Source organism: Adiantum capillus-veneris, chromosome 25, assembly GCF_014529385.1.
Source record: "Adiantum capillus-veneris isolate H3 chromosome 25, ASM1452938v2, whole genome shotgun sequence".
In the NCBI taxonomy this organism is placed as follows: Eukaryota; Viridiplantae; Streptophyta; class Polypodiopsida; order Polypodiales; family Pteridaceae; genus Adiantum; species Adiantum capillus-veneris.
In genome coordinates this window covers 18,691,955-18,713,356 of record NC_140955.1, presented here as the reverse complement: position 1 = coordinate 18,713,356, position 21,402 = coordinate 18,691,955, and the positions used below count along the sequence as shown (strand labels likewise).

Genomic DNA, 21,402 nt, shown 5'->3' with positions numbered 1-21,402 from the left:
CATGTGCAACCCGAAGCTCCAATGCCAATTATAAATAGGGGAAAAAGCGCTCAAAGATTGTTTCTACAATGGAATTTCATATGTTAAAAAATACAACCCCATTGAAACAGTAGATTTCAATGGATTGCATTTCAATCCTTCAATACATGCTAAGTACATCAACCTAAGGCACCACTTACAAGAATAGATGGCCAACCAATCTTCAGATCTCACCATGTAAGGGAGAGCAAGGTTTCTCCAAGATCTACTACATTATAAGAGCTGCCTCAATCAAAATCGAGACACCAATGTCAAACATAAAAGAGTATAAGAAAAACTTGGCATACTCAAGAGAGGGGGTGTTGAGTCACCAAATGAGTGAAACATTATTCCAAAACCTTAAAGATTGATACCCTCTATACTAAGCTCGTAGATACTTTACATGTGCTCAAGTTAAAGAATTGAGATCCATGTGCATGATGCTCTGCTATAATAGACGAGCAATGCAATCAAAGTCATTAAAGATAGGTGAGCCATATAGACTTTTGCTCTTATGGATTTGAGCAATGTGAGATGAAAGGATAAACCTTTTCAACATAAAACCTTTTAGAAGTCGTTGTAGCTTGTGTAAAGCAATGGAGCTATGTTTTGGTATCGACAAAATGCTTCACCTAGATTTAAATTCTTCCACAACATGTTGGTCATAATGCTTCTTTGTGTGGGCATCTACAATGTCTTAACGTTGTGACAAATCGATTCGACACACCTTTTATGTTCTATCTATGGCTCACCTTCGAGCAATGACATCGGCAATTATTCACAACCGCAACATCTAGCTTGAAATCCACTATCTGCTATAACCTTTGCAAAGTCCAAAAGTGAGACCTTTGGCAAGGCGGAAAACCACACACACGAGCAAGTCAAAAGTGGATGACTAGGCTGAAATGCTTGTCAGTGATGGACTAGATAGAAGAGGCAATTTAGCAGAGCTAGGAGCACAAGTGGAGAAAGGTTCGACTTGTTTTGATGTGCATTTAGAATCCTCTAGTGTCTTGGAGGAGGAGCACTCCAAGCTTGAGCTAGTTTTATTATATTGGGATGGGTAGGAGCCAAAGACTCTTTTTTCAGTAGAAGCCACCACGTGGCATTGGATTTAAATTTTAAAAAAACATCGCTGCCATGAAAAGCTCTAAATAAACAAAAGAGAAAATTACCAAAATACCCCTCTAATTTGTGGAAATTCCCAAAATACCCCTCAAATTTCAAAAATTCCCAAAATACCCTTGTATCTATTTTAGCTGGATTGTTCACGATTTCCTAATCTTTATTCTTTTTTGACAATGTATATCCGTTTTTTAGTGCTTAGCATGTAATTTGTCACAAATTACCTCCCAATAAAAGACAATTATGTCTAAAAATAATGAAGCACCTACATAACCAGCTCAAATTCTAGGTTTAGTATCTTATATTCATAGACAATCAGTCTTCTTACGAAAAGCTACAATTTTTTTAATTTTTGGATAAATTTACTCTCACAACCAGGGGTATTTTGGGAATTTTGACAAACTATGAGGAGTATATTGGGAATTTTTGAAATTTGAAGGGTATTTTGGGAATTTCCCAAATTAGAGGGGTATTTTGGTAATTTTCCCTAAAAAAAACTCCGTGTGAAAAGCTACCAAGTAGAAGAAGCACTGCGCGTTGCTCAATTGCAGTTCGATCTTCTCCTCAAGTAGTTCGCAGGTTCCCCAGAAGCAGCTCGGAGCTTTGTCTGCAGGTTCGTCTCTTTCCACTCTGAGAGAGAGAGAGAGAGAGAGAGAGAGAGTAGGCTATGACGCTAGTAGGCGTTGATGGTTTTGCTCGCTGGAACCATCAAATGCAAACCTACCTGTTCACATGAAAGCGAAGAGCCATGAAGAAAAGCCTACCTCGTCGACATTACGAGAGCATTCTTTAGTAACATTTATAGAGTCTGTAGGCCAAGTTCCTATTCATTCCAGCAGTACAAGTCATTGTTTGCCCCATCGGCATATTGGAATCGTCCTTCTTTTGCAGTGAAGCCTTAATACCTAATTTCAAGCCTACCAGCGCCTTCCCCACGTAGCAATCACAGCAGCTTTGAACAAGACCCAGTGGCCAGCTGAACAGTATGTCCAGCTTCAACTACCTTACTCAGCTCGTTTCTGCAAGCGCAACTAGTTATGGCCAGCATTATACCGCTCCAAGTATAGCTTATGCAGATTCAACAACCCTGTGCCCTCGGCCATCCTTCAATGTTCATGGGAATGATATGCAGCAGGTCCCCATGCCTAATTCTCAAGATTCACACAAATTCTTGTCTGCACTGTTTGCCCATGCAACAGCAAGCCCGGCAGAATCGGAAAGGAGTACCGGAGACCTTTCAAACCCCCGGTTATATTTTGCAGATCATCAAGCTGGAAGGTACTTCGGATGCTTGCCGACGTGATGAGCACTCTCAAAGATCATATATTTCGTGCGATCAACCTTGGCAGAGGTCTGTTCTAGTGCTACTGAAACAGAGATATTAGATTTCAATCGATGATCAGTTGGCCTAATCTGGAGTCGAATCACCAAAACTCATTGCCTTCGCAGACCTGTTCAGCACATTTTTCTGCTGATGCTATCAGGCTTGGCGATGTAGACGGCAGAGGCCGAAGAAATGGAAAGAGTAAATGTCGAAGTGGACGTGAGTGCAGAAAAACTTAGCAGGATTGATCACACTGAAGCTTATTATGGTTATCCTCAGGTAATTAAGCCAACGGCTTCAGTGCTCGCTGCTTGCGGTTTAGCAGAGAGTGTGAGGGGATTAGTGGCAGACAGCTCAATGTCGAGGGAAAGGCATTGGGGAATATTTCCACTAGTGCAAGTCATGGTTTGATGAGCCGTTGGCTTCAATCATACTCCTCGTCCAGCTCTGTTGATAGCCTATCTAAAAATTTGATGAGGCAAGCATTTCGGAACGATCTGTAGACAATAGAAACATCTCTCATTACCAATTCAATGCAGAATATAGTGTCCGCGGGAGTTGCTTAATGTGTAGCTTTAAGGAGATGGAGCAGCATTGCAACGAAGGTCAAGTGGTCAATCATGTAGTGCCTACGTTGCCGACCAGGATCAGAAGAATAGTCAAAGAGCAGAAGTGGAAGCTAATTCTTTTTTTCACACAAAGAGATTTGGTGCTGGAGAAGCCGAAGAACACGGACTGCGGAGTAATGGCATTTCTGGAGACAGGCATACCAATATGTCAGCACCTATTAGCCTCCAGCAACAATTCATTGCTGGCCATTCAACAGCTGGGTAAGATAGCAGAAACTTTACAGACAATATGGCCAATATAGTGGCCTGTAAAGAGCTTCTCTTGCTAAACCGCATGCAGGGGGACAACCAATGCGGGTACAGTTGAGATTATCAACAACAATATACTGCAGCGTTGCTCTTCACCAGCTGCATATGGAGCAGGGAATGCTGGTGGTGTGAATTTGAACGCCCAACAGTTATAAATGCTTCGGAGCCCCCTTCTTGCCAATAACGATCAATCCTTCATTAGTCCCGATGCTCTAGTTGATAGCACAAGGGTGCCAAGCCAAGCCAAGCCAAGGGTTTTAGTAGGAATAAGCAAAGCATATGAATTGTCTCGGGTGCTGCAACTTGTGACATACCCCCCTCATCATTGATCAATCACATTTCCGTTGAGGTTCCTTGATACAAAATCACGGTCATTGTAACATAGTTAGCAATCACATGTAGACCGTGCTGATCTTTTCGCGGATGTCTTGATTGACTAACTCTTGTCACTATCAAATTTATATCCTTTCTTAGAGTTCAAACATTACAGTGACCATCCAAACAAGATAGTACATTCACGAGCCTTGCGCTCCAGTTTGAGCTATCTTCCACCAACAGGATGATACTAATCCAGGGGGGTCGACCTACACTTCAGCCTGCTCCTAGGAGTGGTGCAGTGAGAGAGAGGTGTGTTGGGTGCTCGTCTGTTGCTTGACACTCTGGTTGATTTGGCAGGCCCGTTGCTTCGCATCTTCGAGGCTCGTCCTGTCCCATCGGCAGAGTTTGCTCGTGACTTTTGGTTGGAGTTGATCCATAGGGGTCAGTTCGAGAGACTTCATGGCAGTTCCGATCGGCGCAAAGAGGCTTTCCAGCGACTGTGGCGTCCAGGGCCTTTCTTCACCATGGTCCAGGGTGTGCCCAAATGGCACTACCGGTGTCACGTGACACATCCCAACCCTATGTGTCCGTGGACAAGCTACACCACAGCAAGGTTCAGTCAGTTCAATTAAGTTTAGATTAGCAGTGATCTGGCACTTTTGTGAGTCTATTCGTAGACCGTGCATGCCCAATCACTTAGCATAGATGCATATCCTCCGGTTGCACACAGCATGATCATCGGAATTCCCATCAGAATCCATTAGCATCAGTTAGGGGAATTTTCCAGTGCATTTAGCCTATTTTCCTATTTATTGGTATTTTCACTTATTATTTTTAAGTGACTTTCCAACAAAAGTAGGTAGGGCAATTTTGCTAAGTTAATAAATAAGCAAACCAAAGTTCACACTTTCTGGCAGAAGAGGCAGCAGGAGCACCTTGCTCAACAGGCAACTTCTCAGCAGAACCTTGGTGGTTTCCCTCCAAGCAAGATCCCAAGCCTTGGCGTTTTTCTCCAAGCAGCAGATTCCTATCCCTAGCGCTTTCAACATCATTCATCGCCGGAAAGCTAAGCCCTTGGTGGTTTTGCATCAGATCGTCGCCGGAAAGACCATCACATGCCTGGCGTTTTTCACATGCCCAGCGTTTTTGGAAATGCAAGATCAGCTAGTGTTTTTGGTCAGCCTCAGTCTCTAGCGTTTTGGATTTCAGCAATAGAAAAAGTAGCAGATTGAGACCACAAGAAGTAGCAGATTCAGCCCCGTAAAGATCATCAGTTTTCAGCCATGAAGAACCTCAGTTATCAGCCCTAAAACGCAGATCTGCAGCAGTGAGAAACGCAGATTTTCAGCCTATGGAATAGCAGCAGATCAGTCCCCAAGTTGGTTGCAGATGCTCCCTCATTTTCAGCCATAAAACGCAGCCAAAACAGTCATTTTCAGCCACCGCAATAGTCCCCGAATTCAGCGATTAGAAGAACTCAGATTTCAGCCATCAAGTCGTCGTCGTCATCGCCGTCGTCGTCATCGGCATAGTCCCATTGCATCAGTCCATTGCATGCGCATTGTACACCTGTGTGCAATCAAGTAGACCACTCTCACCGACTAGAGTGGGGCCTTCGGAGGAGGGTTTTACAACCTCTTGGGTGTCGTATCTCTTCTCTCTCCTTCTCTCAGTCTCATTCACTTGCACGCACAATATCCACCCACTTTGTTCGTGATCATAGCACTCTCCATACGACGGAAGGCTCTCTCCTTTCCTAAGAACTAAAAGGAACCTTGAGCAATAAAGATCACTAATCTTGAGAAAATACAACATTCATTCCGCTGCACCTAACAACCGGCCACCTCTGTGGCTCTTTCCTCCTCCCATTTTGTGATTTAGCCTCATTGTATATATTTTGGTTACTCACTAGGAGAGTGTCCCCATGCTTTTGATGTAGCCCTCTAGTAGAGGTGGTTTGTAGTCCCATGGCAGTTTTTCTTAACTAATGGAAAGATTTTTCTCTCGCAAAAAAAAGAAAAGAAAGATGGTACACTAATAAAAGCATGCATTTTACAAACCCTGTTAAGATTGGTGAATGCAGGTTCTTGGTACAACACAAAAATTTGTACTTATCATATACTTATATCATATTGTATATCATGAAATGGCAAAGGGAGAACCTTTACACGCGCGCGCGCGTGTGTGTGTGTGAGAGAGAGAGAGAGAGAGAGAGAGAGAGAGAGAGAGAGAGAGAGAGAGAGAGGTGTTGTTGGAGACATCTCCACTCTCCTTTAGCACGCAAATGACCCATTAACGCCGTGGGCACTGACAAAGGATTATCAAAATTTTGTTCGCCATAAATACCCGGTGTGGGTGGAAATAGTGGACTTTCCTTGCACGTGGAGACACTTTTCACCGTTGTTGGTTGCACAACTTGGAAAGGTGATTTGTCCCTTGAAGCTGGATGCGAACACCAATAGGTTTTGCATTCTATGGGAGACGAACAAACCTACACCAAAAGGCATTGTGGTTGATTCAAGGGACCTGTGGGTGGGCAAGCGCCCATTCAAATTCAAATGGGGCAAGTTTGCAAACTCATGTTTCCGATGTGACAAATTTGGGCACATGCAATTTGAATGCTCTGAACCTGTTTTGTACCCACCTCCTTCAACAGTTCCGTCTCTACGGGAAAACCTATTGGTGATGCTAAACAAAATGGAGGCTCAATTGTTAATGTAGCTCCCAATGTGCAAAAAGGGAAAGCCAAGCCTTCCCAATCTACAGTTCCTTGTAATGTCAATGTTGTTGTAATATTTTTAGCTATAGCTACAGATAAATGAAAATGATTAGCTATAGCTAGAGATAAATAAAAATGATTTTTGTGCACACAGAATGAATATATTAATTTTTTGGTACCAATTAGTTATGAACGGGTAATTTTTCAGTGCAATGTGCCATTTGGAAAATTATCCGTGTACGGATAGTATGATAAGTAGAACAATAGTAGGACGTAGTGCATAATAGTTCAGAACAAGCACATAAATAAGATGGTGCCCTCAATTTGCTCATAAAAGCTGTAATTTAATAGTTTTGCGGTGGCTGTCCACAAAATGGCCGGCCGGACATAGAGGAAATACGACCCAACGGGAGCTGGTAGACTAAATCGGAAAAGAGATAAAATCGGCCGGGTTAATAATATCCCAGATTGGCCAAAAAACTGGGATTTAATGCCTATTTTTAAGTGTAAAGGTTAAAATACCTTATAAACTCAGTGGCCGGCCAGTTTGAACGTGGCCAGAATTAATAAACATTAAAAAACTCAGCCATACTGTCTCGTTGGAAAATCTAACGTAGAAAGTTTACGATCTCTCTCTCTCTCTCTCTCTCTCTCTCTCTCTCTCTCACATGCAGCTGACAAACATCGTCGTGATCTCAAGCTCAATAAATGCAATTTGTCCTTCTCAAGTTAGATAAATCGCGACTTAGGAAACATGCCAATTAGAAAGGGAATGTTGTAAAACTTTCCAACAGATATTATGACCCGTTTAAGATTACATAAGAAATCAATGATGTAGCACTTAGATTGGATCTTTTGGAGACTTGGAAAATCCATAATGCTTTTCACATGAGCCTTCTACGACCTTTCGTTGGCGAACCTCCTGCAGGATTAGTTGTAGAAGATCCCCCTGAGGTCGATGAAACTGAAGAAATACTTCTTCCAGAACAAATCATTTTCATCAGGAATGCCAACTAAAGCCTGGAAGAACTCATCGTACAAGTACTTAGTAAAGTATCAGAATTACTCCCCTCTAGATGCTCACTGGATGATGGAATCAAATTGCAAGATCTCGCAGACATCCTACATAAGTATGCTCAGTGGATGATGGAATCAAAATTGCAAGATTTTGCAGACATCCTGCATCAGTATCATGAAGCCTTACAGTTGACAACAACTACAACTGTTTAGAAGCCAAGAGGGATGTAATATTTTTAGTTACGTCTACAGATAAATGAAATTGATTTTTGTGCATAGAGAATGAATATATGAATGTGTTTTTAGGTGTAAAGGTTAAAAACCTTATAAACTTAGTGGCCAGCCAGTTTGAACGTGGCCAGAACTAATAAACATTAAAAAACTCAGCTATAGCGTTGGAAAATTTGCAAGAGTAGTATAGAAAGTTTACTCTCTCTCTCTCTCTCTCTCTCTCTCTCATGCAGCACCAGATGACTGAACTCTCCCGCAAGGCTATAAAGAACAGCTAGCGCTACCTTTTAGGGCTACTCTGTAGTAGTTTCCATTCACACAGAGAGTCCCCTCTCTCAGCCCTCAATTCAGCCAATTCTCTCTCTCTCTCTCTCTCTCTCTCTCTCTCTCTCTCTCTCTCTCTCGCTCTCTCTCTCTCTCTCTCTCTCTCTCTCTCTCTCTCTCTCTCTACGATTCTCTTGCTCTGGTGTCGTGAAGGCCGTGCAGAGGTTGTGAAACCTGCGATTGAAGCAGAGTGCGGCCATAGGAGCTTGTGTGCGTCCTTGCTAGGAATAGTCGCACTCAACCAAGTGCAGAACCGATTGCCCACAAAAATTTAAGTACTCTGACGTGTTCTAGAAGTAGATTTCAGCCAAGAAGAACTCGTTTCGACATCTCCTACGTGAGCAGCTATCAGTGGAAGCTTGTCCCGTGTTGAAAATCCCAGTACGAAACAGATATAGCCGTTCTCGGTTACATGTATGATGAATTTCAGCCAATAGGCTTATGAAACCATGCATCTTTTTGCATCAGAAAAGGATTGGGACATGAAGTGAATTCTGTTTCAGGTTCACATGCTTGTAACAATTCAGAAATTAATGAGAATCTTCTTCAGGGCGGGGGGGAGGGGGGGGGGGGGGGCAAGATGAAGATGATGTCATTGGTGAGGCTTCCACTTGCATGTAAATTCGGTGGAAACTTTATCTGCATTGAATCAATGAATCGTCTCTAGCACAGATGTGGTGGAAGAAGACGTGCACATGGGCATGTCTACCTGATTTCTTATGTTCTTTTGCCACGTGCACATATGATTTCCCATGCATAATCACATTAGATGCATCTCATACAGTGTGTGTAGGTTATGTGTCACAAAGTGATGACGTGGCGGACAGCAGAAACCCTAATTTCTGCCAGAAACCCTAAAATTCCTGCAAACCCTAATTTTTGCCAAAAACCCTAAATTCCGGAAATCGCGGAGGCGGATTATTAAAAAAAGAATTTTTATTTTTTTTGGAAAATGATGAGGGACGCGAATTTTGCTTTTGCTTTTAAAAAAAAAAAAAAGAGAAAAGACTCTCAAGAGAGAGAGAACTGATGCTTTTGATTTTAAAAGCTTTTGGGGCTCTGCTTTTGGGCATCCCTTGTAACCTTTAAATTAGTGGTGAGGGCCTCACTTCTCAGAGCATCTGGACGCAGAGTCTGAGAGTGAAACCCTAACCGCTCTCTTGTACTTTGATGATTGATTAATACAAAAAGAAATACCGAAAGGGGCGCCAGTCTTTGGGGCCAATATCTCTAGGCACGGAACTCCGCCGGGCCAGTGCAAATCTATTGTGATCTGTGAATTGTTTTGAAGTGGTTATTTGGTGCTGTCGCGGTTGATTCTTGACTTGGAGTGTCCAAGTTTGTTACAGTGGTATCAGAGCACGGCCGATTTCTCTTCTACGGGAAATCCGATCCCCGAATTTTTTTTTCCGCGGCACCTATGGCTTCAGGCAATGATCAGTCGACTCCCTCTGCATCTGGAGATGCGGGCTGGGATCACAACGAAGATTCAGACAGAGAGTATGGCCCGCCTTGGCCTACTTAGGCGGAGCGGCGAGAGATAGAGCGTCGCCAGTTCATCAGCGATGCAACAATGATGATGCTCAATTTTGCCAAGGACCCGAAGATGGCAAAATATATGAACCAGACCTCTTTGAAAGAGCTACAGATGGAGTGGCAGAGAACCACAACACCACTCCCGAAACCCGCTCTCAAGAAACCTTGTGCCTCCAAGAAATATACGGAGAAGGAACTGGAGAACGTGGTTGATGCACGGATTGCTCAGCTTTTCGACGTGCAAAAGAAAGGCAAAAAGCACGGCAAAAAGCAGAACAAAGGTACTGACTTCCCGGGATATTTGGGTCGTCAGTCGACATTCGACAAAGCAAAGAAACGGAAGAAGCGTGTTCGATTTGAAGGAGTACCCAGTTCTTCTTCTTCTTCTTGTGACAGTTCTTCTAGCTCCTCGGATTAGAGCGAAGAAGACAGAAAAAAGCAAAAAGCGAAGCAAGACACAAAGCTTCGGAACGGGCAAGAAAAAGGCAAAGAAGGCTACATCTCGCCCAGAGACTGACAGTTCTACTGAGGACTCGTCTACAGACAGCTCAGATTCCGATGACGGAAAGTTTTATGCGAACAAGAAGAATTTTTACAAAGCCAACCAGTATGACTTTCTCGAAGATAAAAGCAAGAAAGTCCGAGAGTTTAAGGAAGGTGGCCACTCGATCAAGTTTGATACTTTTCAGGATACTCAGATGCTTCGAAGGCTTTGTCTTTTATACAGCAGTTTGACATCGCTTTCGCGGGAGGACGCTATTCAGAGCACTCCAAGATTCGGAGAGCTGCCTCTTACTTTAAGGGGAATGCTCGTACTTGGTGGTCCACGCTTCTATTAAGCAAGACTGTGCCAGTTACATGGCTGAAATTCAAGAGGCTTTTTATTTCTTCTTGGTTGACTCAAGAGTTTGAGCGAGATATACGAGCTGCTTGGAACCATCTCCGGATGACCAAGAGCGATACAGTGAATTCTTATTGTGAAAGATTCTGGAGCTCTTTTCTACCCGCCTCTTCATTCAGAGAACAGATTGAGCGGTTTACCTTGGGTCTACCTACAGAGATCCGAGATCACTGCTTGGAACAGAAGTCAGCTTCTATTCAGGAGTTGATGAGTCATGCGAAGCGGGGCTTTGCCATTCACTCTGGCAGTCTGACCTACCCCACAGATGAGACCATGACACAACGAGCCGAACAGACTTCTGGGAATGAAAGTAGAATGAAAAAGAGCAACCCAGAGAAAAAAAAAGGATGCACGACCCAAGCTTACTCCTGAGGAGAGAGCTCGCTTCATCAGAGAGGGGAAGTGCTTTGGATGCGGGGAACATGGACATATTTCCGCGAAGTGCCCTGATAAGGCACAGAAAGAACAGAATGATAAAGACGACGACAGGTCTGAGAGTTCGAGAGCAGCTGAGGAATGTGGCAGAAAAGGCAGATAGAAAAGCAGAACTGGTACCACATGGCGTGGGACTTGCACCGAATCAAATGAATGAAAGTACAAACTTTGCCGTTTTTTTTTGGGGCAAAGTGAAGGATCAGGAAGCTCTTTTGAAGGAGCCAAGGCCAACTTCTTTTCACTTGGAATTGGCGGCTCGATTTGGAACTGCGCCAGACAGACTGACGCCACAGGCGGAGGTAGTTCGACTGGCACCCGGATGGGATGTTGCCATTACACCGAGCATTGGTAAACTTCGTTTGCAATGACAGGGGTGTTCAGGGCACGTGAGTGACGTTCTACTCGGGATCCCTTGGTACCACAAGAACTACGCCGTGGTTGACTACCGGGCCGAGAAAGCGAATTTAATAAATGAAGGGCTTAGAGATTGTACTTGATGAACTTCAGTTTTCTTACTCATTCTTTTGGGAGAATTGAACGATGGATAAAGGTTGAATATGTTTTGACCTGAAGAAAAGGACGCCAAGATTTTTTTCTCCACGCTCATGCCGATTGCTTTTGAGAGGGCCTGAAGATCATACCATTGATCTGATATCTGGAAGCACGCCACCGAATCGGCCACCTTATCGTGTGAGCCGAGTACAGAATGAAAAGATTATGAACTCAGTGAAAGACCTCTTGGAAAAGGGTCTTGTCCAGCCTAGTACTTCACCGTATTGCTCTCCAGTGTTGTTGGTTTTGAAGAAAGACGGATCTTGGAGAATGTGCATCGATTATAGCACTCTCAACGAAATCACCATCAAGAACAGATTTCCGATTCCTAGGATCGATGATATACTCGACAGGTTACAGGGATCCTCGTGCTTTAGCAGGATTGACTTGAAGAGTGGATATCATCAGATCAGGATAGCACCAGGAGATGTCTACAAGACAACTTTTCGGACGACTTTTGGGTTATTTGAGTTTTTGGTGATGCCTTTTGGCTTAACCAATGCTCCTGCGACATTTAACCGGATGATGGATAGGATTTTTCGAGAGTACAGGCTATTTGTTGGCACTTTCTTTGACGACATCATTGTTTTCTCCAAGAATGAGGCAGAACACAGAGATCATCTGTTTCAGGTCTTTCAGGCATTACGAGATCACAAGTTAGTGATTAATGCAAAGAAAAGTGAATTTTTCCTACCAGAGATACACTTTTTGGGACACATTGTGTCAGCAGCAGGAGTGCGAATGGACCCGGCCAAGATAGAGACTATCCGTGATTGGCCCGATTTGAGGAATGTCCATGAAGTTAGAAGCTTCTTGGGACTGTGTTCGTACTACAGGCGGTTCATACGAAACTTTGCAGAGGTTGCTTCCCCTTTGCATACCTTGACACAGAAAGGAGTACCTTTTTCGTGGGGACCCACAGAGGTGACTGCCTTTCGGACATTGAAAGAGAAATTGACTACGGGACCTATTTTGACTTTGCCGGACTTGCAGAAGTCATTTGAAGTATTTTGTGATACTTGTGGTCGTAGTCTGGGTACGGTCTTGATGCAAGAAGGCCATGTCATAGCTTACGAGAGCCGTTTGTTCTCTAGGTCGGAGATGACAGCACAGATCTATGGGAAAGAGCTTTTGGCGGTTATCCATGCTCTTACTCAGTGGCGGCATTACCTACTCGGAGCGGATTTTACTGTCTTTACAAACCATCAGAGTTTGCGCTACTTCTTGTCACAGAAGCAGCTTTCGGAAAAGCAGATGCGGTGGGTGAACATCTTGTCACAGTTCCACTTCCAGATTGTCCATGTGCAGGGACAGAAGAATGTGGTGGCAAATGCTTTGTCTCGGAAATCGTTGGTTCTGGCTATTTCCGCGATACATCATAGGAGCTTCGAGGATATGGTCGATCAGTATGCCACAGATACAGGTTTTGCAGATATTTTCACACGGATACGGGATGGGGAGACAGTAGCTGGATACACCCTTCGGGAAGGCTACTTGATGAAAAAGACTATGTTGTGCGTTACACAGCCGTTGAGGGAAAAGGTTATGACTGATTGCCACTGTCCACCTTTTACGGGTCACCGCGGCATTGCTACCACCATGAAAGGGGTAGAGAGAGATTTCTTTTGGCGGAGACTGAAGAAGGATGTGGAAGAGTTTGTGCGCAGTTGCTTGGTATGCCAGAAGGTCAAGTTTGACAGGCATAAAGCACAGGGATTGTTACAGCCTTTACCCATACCCACCCGCCCCTGGGAAAGTATTGAAATGGATTTCATTTTTTTTGATCTCCCGAGAATACAGAATGATCACGATGATTTTCCGATTACATGGCACGCCTGAGACGATTGTCTCCGACAGAGACCCCAGATTTATGAGTTTGTTTTGGAAGGCAATTTGGGAGAACATTGGCACGCGGTTGCAGTTATCGTCATCGTTCCACTTGCAGACTGACGGGCAATCTGAGATTGCCAATTCAGTGATTTTAGATTTATTGAAGTCTTGTATCTCGCATCAGAAGACTCAATGGGAAAAGAACTTACCTTTGGTGGAATTTGCCTACAATAACACGATACACTCTTCGACGGGGAAGACGCCATGAGAGATTGTTGAAACTGCTGCGAAGGTTCCATCCTTCCTGAGCACGAAAGATTAGAAATTTGAAGCGGATTGATATTCACGAGATTTGGATACGGCTTTTGCCAAGGTTCGCGAGACTTTACAGAAGTCTCAAGAACGACAGAAAAAGGCAGCGGATCGCCATCGTCGCGACTGGAAACTGAAGGAGGATGATTGGGTGCTTTTACTTTTGAGAAGGCACGCCTAAGAAAGAAAAAGGGAAAGGAGAGGCTTTTTCCAAAGCTTAGTATGTGATACTACGGACCTTTCCAGATTACTGACAAGATAAATGATGTCTCCTTCCGATTGAAACTGCCAGATACTTGGAGGATTCATAATGCATTGCATGTGAGTCTCTTGAACCCTGTTAAGGGTGATGTGCCTGATGACGGGGAGCCTGATGAGCAACCCAAAGTGGAAGAAAACGAGGAGATCCTTGTTCCTGAACAGATTTTGGCACATAATGATACGAAGAAAGGTAAAGTCCGAAGGCGGTTCTTGGTTAAGTTCAAGAACTTTCCTGCATTTGATGCGAAGTGGATGGAGGAGGAGGACCTAGCAGATACTCCTCGGATTGTGAAACTTTACCTCGATGTTTTGGTTTAGCATAGTCTACTCCAAACGGAACTCAGAATTCAGCTTGGCCGGAGATCTGGTGCAGTGGGATGCACAAGAGGGGAGTCACTCCACTCCTTTGTCAACAGATGCCTCGATTTTGATACTAAAGTCACTGATGTCTCTTTGAGCTTCAGGGATACTGAGAGCTGACAGTATTCTGCTGGATGACTTTATGAAATGGAATTCCTGATTATGATACTGATTTGTTCTTGACTTCTTGTGAGTGCAGAAACTGATAGCCGAAATGACTGCAGCATTTTGGTCTGATTGATCTCGAATAGACATGGTTGCAATAGGGGTTAGTCAATCGGACATCGTTGAGGTCCCGATTGGACCTAGATGTGATTGCTAGCTACATTGCCGATAAATCATGGTCTAAGATCCGAATGAATGTTGAATGTCATGTGATGTCCTGTGATGTCTGGTGATGTCCTGTGATGTGACTGTCGATTTTGTACATGTGCTAGATGTGTGTTCCTAGTACGTAGGTACTAACAGTCAGTGTCTCCTAAGACGGTTTATGGCTTTTGTCGGTTTTGTAGGCGTAATCGCGGTCGATTACAATGCTTTCAAGAGGGGGGTATGTCACAAAGTGATGACGTGGCGGACAGCAGAAACCCTAATTTCTGCCAAAAACCCTAAAATTCTTGCAAACCCTAATTTTTGCCAAAAACCCTAAATTCCGGAAATCGCGGAGGCGGATTATTAAAAAAAGAATTTTTATTTTTTTTGGAAAATGATGAGGGACGCGAATTTTGCTTTTGCTTTTAAAAAAAAAAAAAAGAGAAAAGACTCTCAAGAGAGAGAGAACTGATGCTTTTGATTTTAAAAGCTTTTGGGGCTCTGCTTTTGGGCATCCCTTGTAACCTTTAAATTAGTGGTGAGGGCCTCACTTCTCAGAGCATCTGGACGCAGAGTCTGAGAGTGAAACCCTAACCGCTCTCTTGTACTTTGATGATTGATTAATACAAAAAGAAATACCGAAAGGGGCGCCAGTCTTTGGGGCCAATATCTCTAGGCACGGAACTCCGCCGGGCCAGTGCAAATCTATTGTGATCTGTGAATTGTTTTGAAGTGGTCATTTGGTGCTGTCGCGGTTGATTCTTGACTTGGAGTGTCCAAGTTTGTTACATTATGCAACCTTGATTAATGGCAGCTAACTTGGTACTATGTAAATATATATAGGGCAGATATAGTGGTTTTGCAAAAACACATCGATAGGAGTTTGCTGGTTAGTGTTAGAGTTTTGCAGGTTATTGGATATGTTGGCTTGCATGGCTACTCTAGAGTTTTGATGATGGTTCAGCATGAGCTTCAGCCAGTTCTTGTGAGCAATGACCCATATGGTAGCTGGATGATTTTTCACGTGCACATCTAACCCTATGTGCATGTGGACAAGCTATCTTAGGTCTAGGGTTTGGGTCAGCTTAGGAAGTGTTCTGGAACCTTTGTGAGCCCGTGCTCAGGCTGTGCATGTCCAGGCACTTAGAGTAGTTGCATATCCTCTGGTTGCACACAACATGATATTCAGTAACCATCATGAGCATTTTATAGTGCACAGAACCCATTTTCCCTATTTTATCCATTTTTCACTTATTATTAATAAGTGACTGTTGGGAAACTGGATAGGGCAATTTTTCCAAGACACTATATAAGAAAACCTAGTGCTAGCACTTTTTGGCAGAAGAGGCAGCAGAAGTCCACCAACTTACAGTGCACCTTCTCAGCAAGACCGGCAGGTGACCTAGTGTTTCCAGCCAACAACAGATCAAGCCAGCGTTTTGGCTACAGTTTCAGCCTAGCGTTTTCAGCAACACCACCAGATCAGCTCTGGCGTTAGCAAATTCCAGATTCAGGCCTAGTGTTTTTGCAGATTGCTCCAATGTTTTTGCAGACTGTAGATTGCTCTAGTGTTTTGCAGATTCCGACAACAGATCAGCCCCTAGCATCAGCGTTTTCAGTTTTCAGCACTTAAATCTCCACAAGATCAGCCCCAAACCTCGCAGATCTCACCTACCCGCAACAGATCCTTGCCTCATGGTCAGATCAGCTAGCGTTTTCAGTTTCAGCCCGCTGTCCGCAGATTTTAGCATCTGCGTTTTCAGTGCATCGTTGTTGCATCGTTGTCCTCGCTGACACAGTGTCAGAATTCAGCAGTTAGCAGATTTCAGCCCCTAGCGTTTTCAGATTTCAGCCCGTCTCATTGTCGTCGACATCGTCGGCAAGTCCATTGTATCTAGACCATTGTACCAGATTTGTGCAATCAATAGCATAGACCTCTCTCGCCATAGAGAGGGGGGCCCTTGGAGGAGGGTTTGACAACCGTCTGGTGTCGTATTCTTCTCTCTCTCTCTCTCTCTCTCTCTCTGTGTGTGTGTCTCAGCACCTTCATTCACAATGTCATTCACTTTGTTTGTGATCATTTGCACTCTCTCACTAAAGGAACAAAAGGCTCTCCATTCCGTAAGTAAAAGGAACCCTTGAGCACAGTTCAACATTCACTTCCGCAGCACCCTACATGATTGTGCAATGTTTTTTGAATGGTCAGATTTATGAAATTGGAGGCATCTATGCATATATAGCCTCTAGGCAAAGGGCCGCCTTACGGCGAGACATCTCTTCTTATCGATAGACCTCAATGCACTCCTTTGTGGTGATTTTAACAATACTCATGATATGTATGATAGCACCACAGACAATTTACACATGTTGCCCGTGGAGAGACAAGCGTGGGATCATCTCCTCGCTTCTGCACATATGCTTGATTTATGGCATTATTTGTATCCTGATGTCTCAGGATTTACTTTTCAACAAGCTGCTCATTACTCATATCGCACACAGCTGGATAGATGGTATTACTTAACTTGGAGCAGTACGATGATTTTTTTTGTGATATGAGAATGGATTCCACTTTGTAGCTATCAAATCATCACCCTGTTTTATTGAATTTGGACTTACGGCAATCTCTTTGCGATAGACCTCTTTCTCGAAAGCGTCTGCTGCATATTAACAATGCTTATTTTACTCATGAGGCCTTTCGAGATATGATTTTTGGACTTATTCCCCCCTTGCTTGCTCACATGCATCTTGATCTTTTTGATGCTTGGTTTCGCTTTGTTATGCGAGTGCAATGTGCTATTCAGGATTATGGTAAACAGTACATGGATCGAATTTGAGGCAATGCTAATGATGCGAAGCAACTTTGTCAACAATTGCATGAATTGGCCGACTCTCGGCCGTTATCGGACACTGAATTGTTGGAGTTGTGTGAAGCTCGGGTTTGTATACAACTTAAAGACAAGCGGAAGCTTGACAAATGGGAGACGTGTGCTTGTCAATGGGCTTTTGTGAATAAAGGCTGTGCTTCGAAACAATTTTTTAAACATTTGCATCACACGAGGGCTTCCAAGGATATTAAGCGGGTAAAGCTTCCTTCAGGCGCTTGGACATCATTCAAAGAGGAACTTGGTGGTGCCATGGTCTTGCATTATAGTTGGGTGTTTGCTGCTCCTCTTCAGCAATCTACAACAGTTTGTCAAGCACGACTGTTGTTACTCTCTCATGTCCAACCAATCATTTCTTCTCAGGATGCACAATGCCTTGAGGAATCTTTCACGGATTTTGTGTTGCTTGCATTAGGCTGTTGGTGATCTCCTGGTTGGGATGGGCTTACTGTGGAGTTCTTCCTCTCCTTTTGGGAGACTCTCTGATCCAAGCATCTGAGAAGCCCATCCTGCGTAGAGTGCCCTCCAAGAAGTCCTCTTGAATGAAGAGGCGGGTAGAAAAGAGCTCCAGAATCTTTCACAATAAGCATTGATTGTATCTTTCTTGGTCATCCGAAGATGGTTCCAAGCAGCTCGTACATCTCGTTCATATTCTTGCGTCAACCAAGAAGAAATAAAAAGCTTCTTAAATTTCAGCCATTTAACTGGCGCACTCTTGTTAAAAGAAGCGTGGACCACAAAGTACGAGCATTCCCCTTAAGGTAAGAGGTAGCTCTCCGAATCTTGGAGTGCTCCGAATAGCGTCCTCCCGCGAAAGTGATGTCAAACTGCTGTATAAAAGATAAAGCCTTCGAAGCATCGGAGTATCCCGAAAAAGTATCAAACTTAAGTGCTTGGCCACCTTTCTTAAACTCTCGGACTTTCTTGCTTTTATCTTCGAGAAAGTCATACTGGTTGGCTTTGTAAAGATTCTTCTTGTTCGCATACAAGTTCCCATTGTCAGAGTCTGAACTGTCCATAGACGAGTCCTCTGTAGAAGTGTCACTCATTGGGCGAGACTTAGACTTCCTTGCCTTTTTCTTGCCCTTTCCGAAGCGTTGTGTCTTGCTTCGCTTTTTGCTTTTCTTGTCTTCTTCGCTCGAGTCTAAAGAGCTAGAAGAACTGTCAGAAGAAGAAGAAGAAGAAGAACTGGGTAGGCCTTCAAACTTGACGCGCTTCTTGAGTTTCTTTGCCTTGTCGAATGTCGACCGACCACCCAAATATCCCGGGAAGTCAGTGCCCTTCTTCTGCTTTTTGCCGTGCTTTTTGTCCTTCTTTTGCACGTCGAAAAGCTGAGCAATCCGTGCATCAACCATGTTCTCCAGTTCCTTCTCCGTATATTTCTTGGAGACATAAGATTTCTTGAGAGCGGGTTTCGGGAGTGGTGTTGTGGTTCTTTGCCACTCCATCTGTACCTCTTCCAAAGAGGTCTGGTTCATACATTTTGCCATCTTCGGGTCCTTGGCAAAATTGAGCATCATCTTTGTTGCATCATCAATCAATTTTCGACGCTCCATCTCTTGCTGCTCCGCTGGAGTAGGCCTAGGCGGGCCATACTCCGTGCCGGAATCTTCGTTTTGATCCCTGTCCGCATCTCCAGATGCAAAGGGAGTCGATTGATCATTGCTTGAAGCCATAGGTGCCGCGGAAAAAAATTCGGGGATCGGATTTCCCACAGAAGAGAAATCGGCCGTGCTCTGATACCACTGTAACAGACTTGGACACTCCAAGTCAAGAATCAACCACGACAGCACCACTTCAAAACAATTCACAGATCACAATAGATTTGCACTGGCCCGGCGTTCCGTGCCTAGAGATATTGGCCCCAAAGACTGGCGCCCCTTTCGGTATTTCTTTTTGTATTAATCAGATCAAAGTACAAGAGAGCGGTTAGGGTTTCACTCTCAGACTCTGCGTCCAGATGCTCTAAGAAGTGAGGCCCTCACCACTAATTTAAAGGTTACAAGGGATGCCCAAAAGCAGAGCCCCAAAAGCTTTTAAAATAAAAAGCATGAGTTCTCTCTCTCTCTCTTAGAGAGTCTTTTCTCTTTTTTTATTAAAAAACAGCAAAATTCACGTCGCTCATCATTTTCCAAAAAAAATAAAATAATTTTTTTTTTTCAGCCTCCGCAATTTCCGGAAATTAGGGTTTCTGGCAGAAATTAAGGTTTGCAAGAATTTTAGGGTTTCTGGCAGAAATTAGGGTTTCTGTTGTCCCACTTTGTGACAGCAGGTCATGGCGAGGGTGCAACAGGGCGAGAGAGCAATGGTGAGAGAGAGAGAGAGAGAGAGAGAGAGAGAGAGAGAGAGAGAGAGGTGCAACAACCGCCTATAAATGCCAATCAAGTAGACAATGTCGCCAATGTTCTCCAAAAATGCTAGGCGCAGATCCTCCTCTTCTTTGCAAGCTTCTCCTTCTTCTTGCCGATCCTCTCGCGCCTTGTGATCACCGAGCGCAAAGCTCTGATACCATGTCAAAGTCGATGGTACGGAAGCGTAGAGACCATGGGGAGAATGCGAGAGAGAGAGAGAGAGAGAGAGAGAGAGAGAGAGAGAGAGAGAGAGAGAGAGAGAGAGAGAGGAAATGAAATGAAATGTTATATTAACGACTTCAAAAGGCCAAAGTGACCTATGAGACCAGAAAGTTACAATGCGGTGGATCTGACAAAGTCTGAGTAACAAAAATAAAAACTATAGAATCCTAAGGTGCTAGATGTGAGCTAAGCAACTAGCTGGGCTTGTGTAGGATAAGAGCAGGGGTTAGGGGGTGAAGTGAGTGGGGGGCTAAGACAACACAATGTGGGTGCATCCTCAGAAAGACCTAGATCACAGGAAATCCAGCATCGTTGCTTGCGGATCTCATCAATCTCCAACATGGTTATTAGTCTGACCGGGCGTCGTGCGTGTCGGGCCAAAGTGATCCGAATCCTCTAGTGCAGCCTCCGTCAGTGTTGTATAGTCCTCCGCAGTCGTGGGCATCTGGACCTCCCTAGCTTGGTCGCTCGGTCGATCAGTGTGCCTTTTGGTGCGAACGAGAATGTAGGCTCGATTGTGGTAGTAGCTCCTCCGGATGTCCAGTGTTTGCTCTAAAGAAGTCTGTGATCCGTCTCTGAGATTGGCTTGCCTCTCCTCTCCTCAGGCTCTCTCTGTGTCTGCGCAACTCTAGCAAAAACAATCCCAGGCATCTCTAGTCCTCATGCCCCAAGACTCTAGAGAGTGGTCCAAAGCCCTCTTTGAATAGGCAATGGAAGTGTCCTTGTATCTCATAGTAGACTGGGCAGTGGCATGTGAGAGAGAAGAAGAGAATTTGAAAGTCGTCGGAAACTATCTAGAGAGAGAGAGAGAGAGAGAGAGAGAGAGAGAGAGAGAGAGAGAGAGAGAGAGAGTCTCCTGAACCAACCAATCTTAGCAATGAATAACTGATATAAATACAATGGGTGCAATGGGTTGTATATGTACCCACCTCAGTAAATTTCCCTACTTTGACAAAAGAAGTGAAATAAATACCTAAAAGCCAAAATAAATGTTAGGATCACATTGAGCAGTTTGCTTGATGCCATAACTTTAATAGTAGGCGGTTTGCGCGAGCTAGTTATGTACAATGTTCAAAACTTCGCTGAAAAGAAACTTGAGACTTTTTGAACATCAACCAAAAGTCTATTTACAATAATATTCAAATCTTCAAATATCTATGAGAAAAGTTATCAGTTTCGCTTGTTATATGAGACTTTATGCTAAAGCATTCGGATTTAAATGCAGAAGCCAAGTTAGTCCATGAAATTTCAACATCTCATTTTTTATAACATTTTTTATGACAAGGATATCTTAAGAAATTTGTTGTGTTCCAGGTTCTCAACAAATGGCAGTGAGGCACTCAGGGTTGCAGGATGTGGGAGGTGAAGGAATGGTATGGTTGCATGTCTCTCATTCCAACTTAAAAAGCCATTCGGGCCAACTGCGCTTCTCTCTTCGTGTAAGACTACTCGCCTCATCTTGCTTCTTCGATTGTAAATTCGCCTGTGGGTAAG

General features: G+C 43.9%; 1 protein-coding gene across 1 annotated transcript in view; it reads left to right on the top strand.

Moving 5' to 3' along the window:
• The first annotated feature begins 1,625 nt into the window (after nt 1-1,625).
• EMB2804 (tubulin folding cofactor B) overlaps nt 1,626-21,402 on the top strand; it is a 62,197-nt gene continuing 42,420 nt past the window's right edge. The window contains exons 1-2 of the mRNA XM_086499422.1: nt 1,626-1,756; nt 21,223-21,347. Of these exons, the coding sequence (XP_086355548.1) occupies nt 21,234-21,347 (114 nt within the window). The 5' untranslated portion in view covers nt 1,626-1,756; nt 21,223-21,233. The remainder of the gene's footprint in view (nt 1,757-21,222; nt 21,348-21,402) is intronic.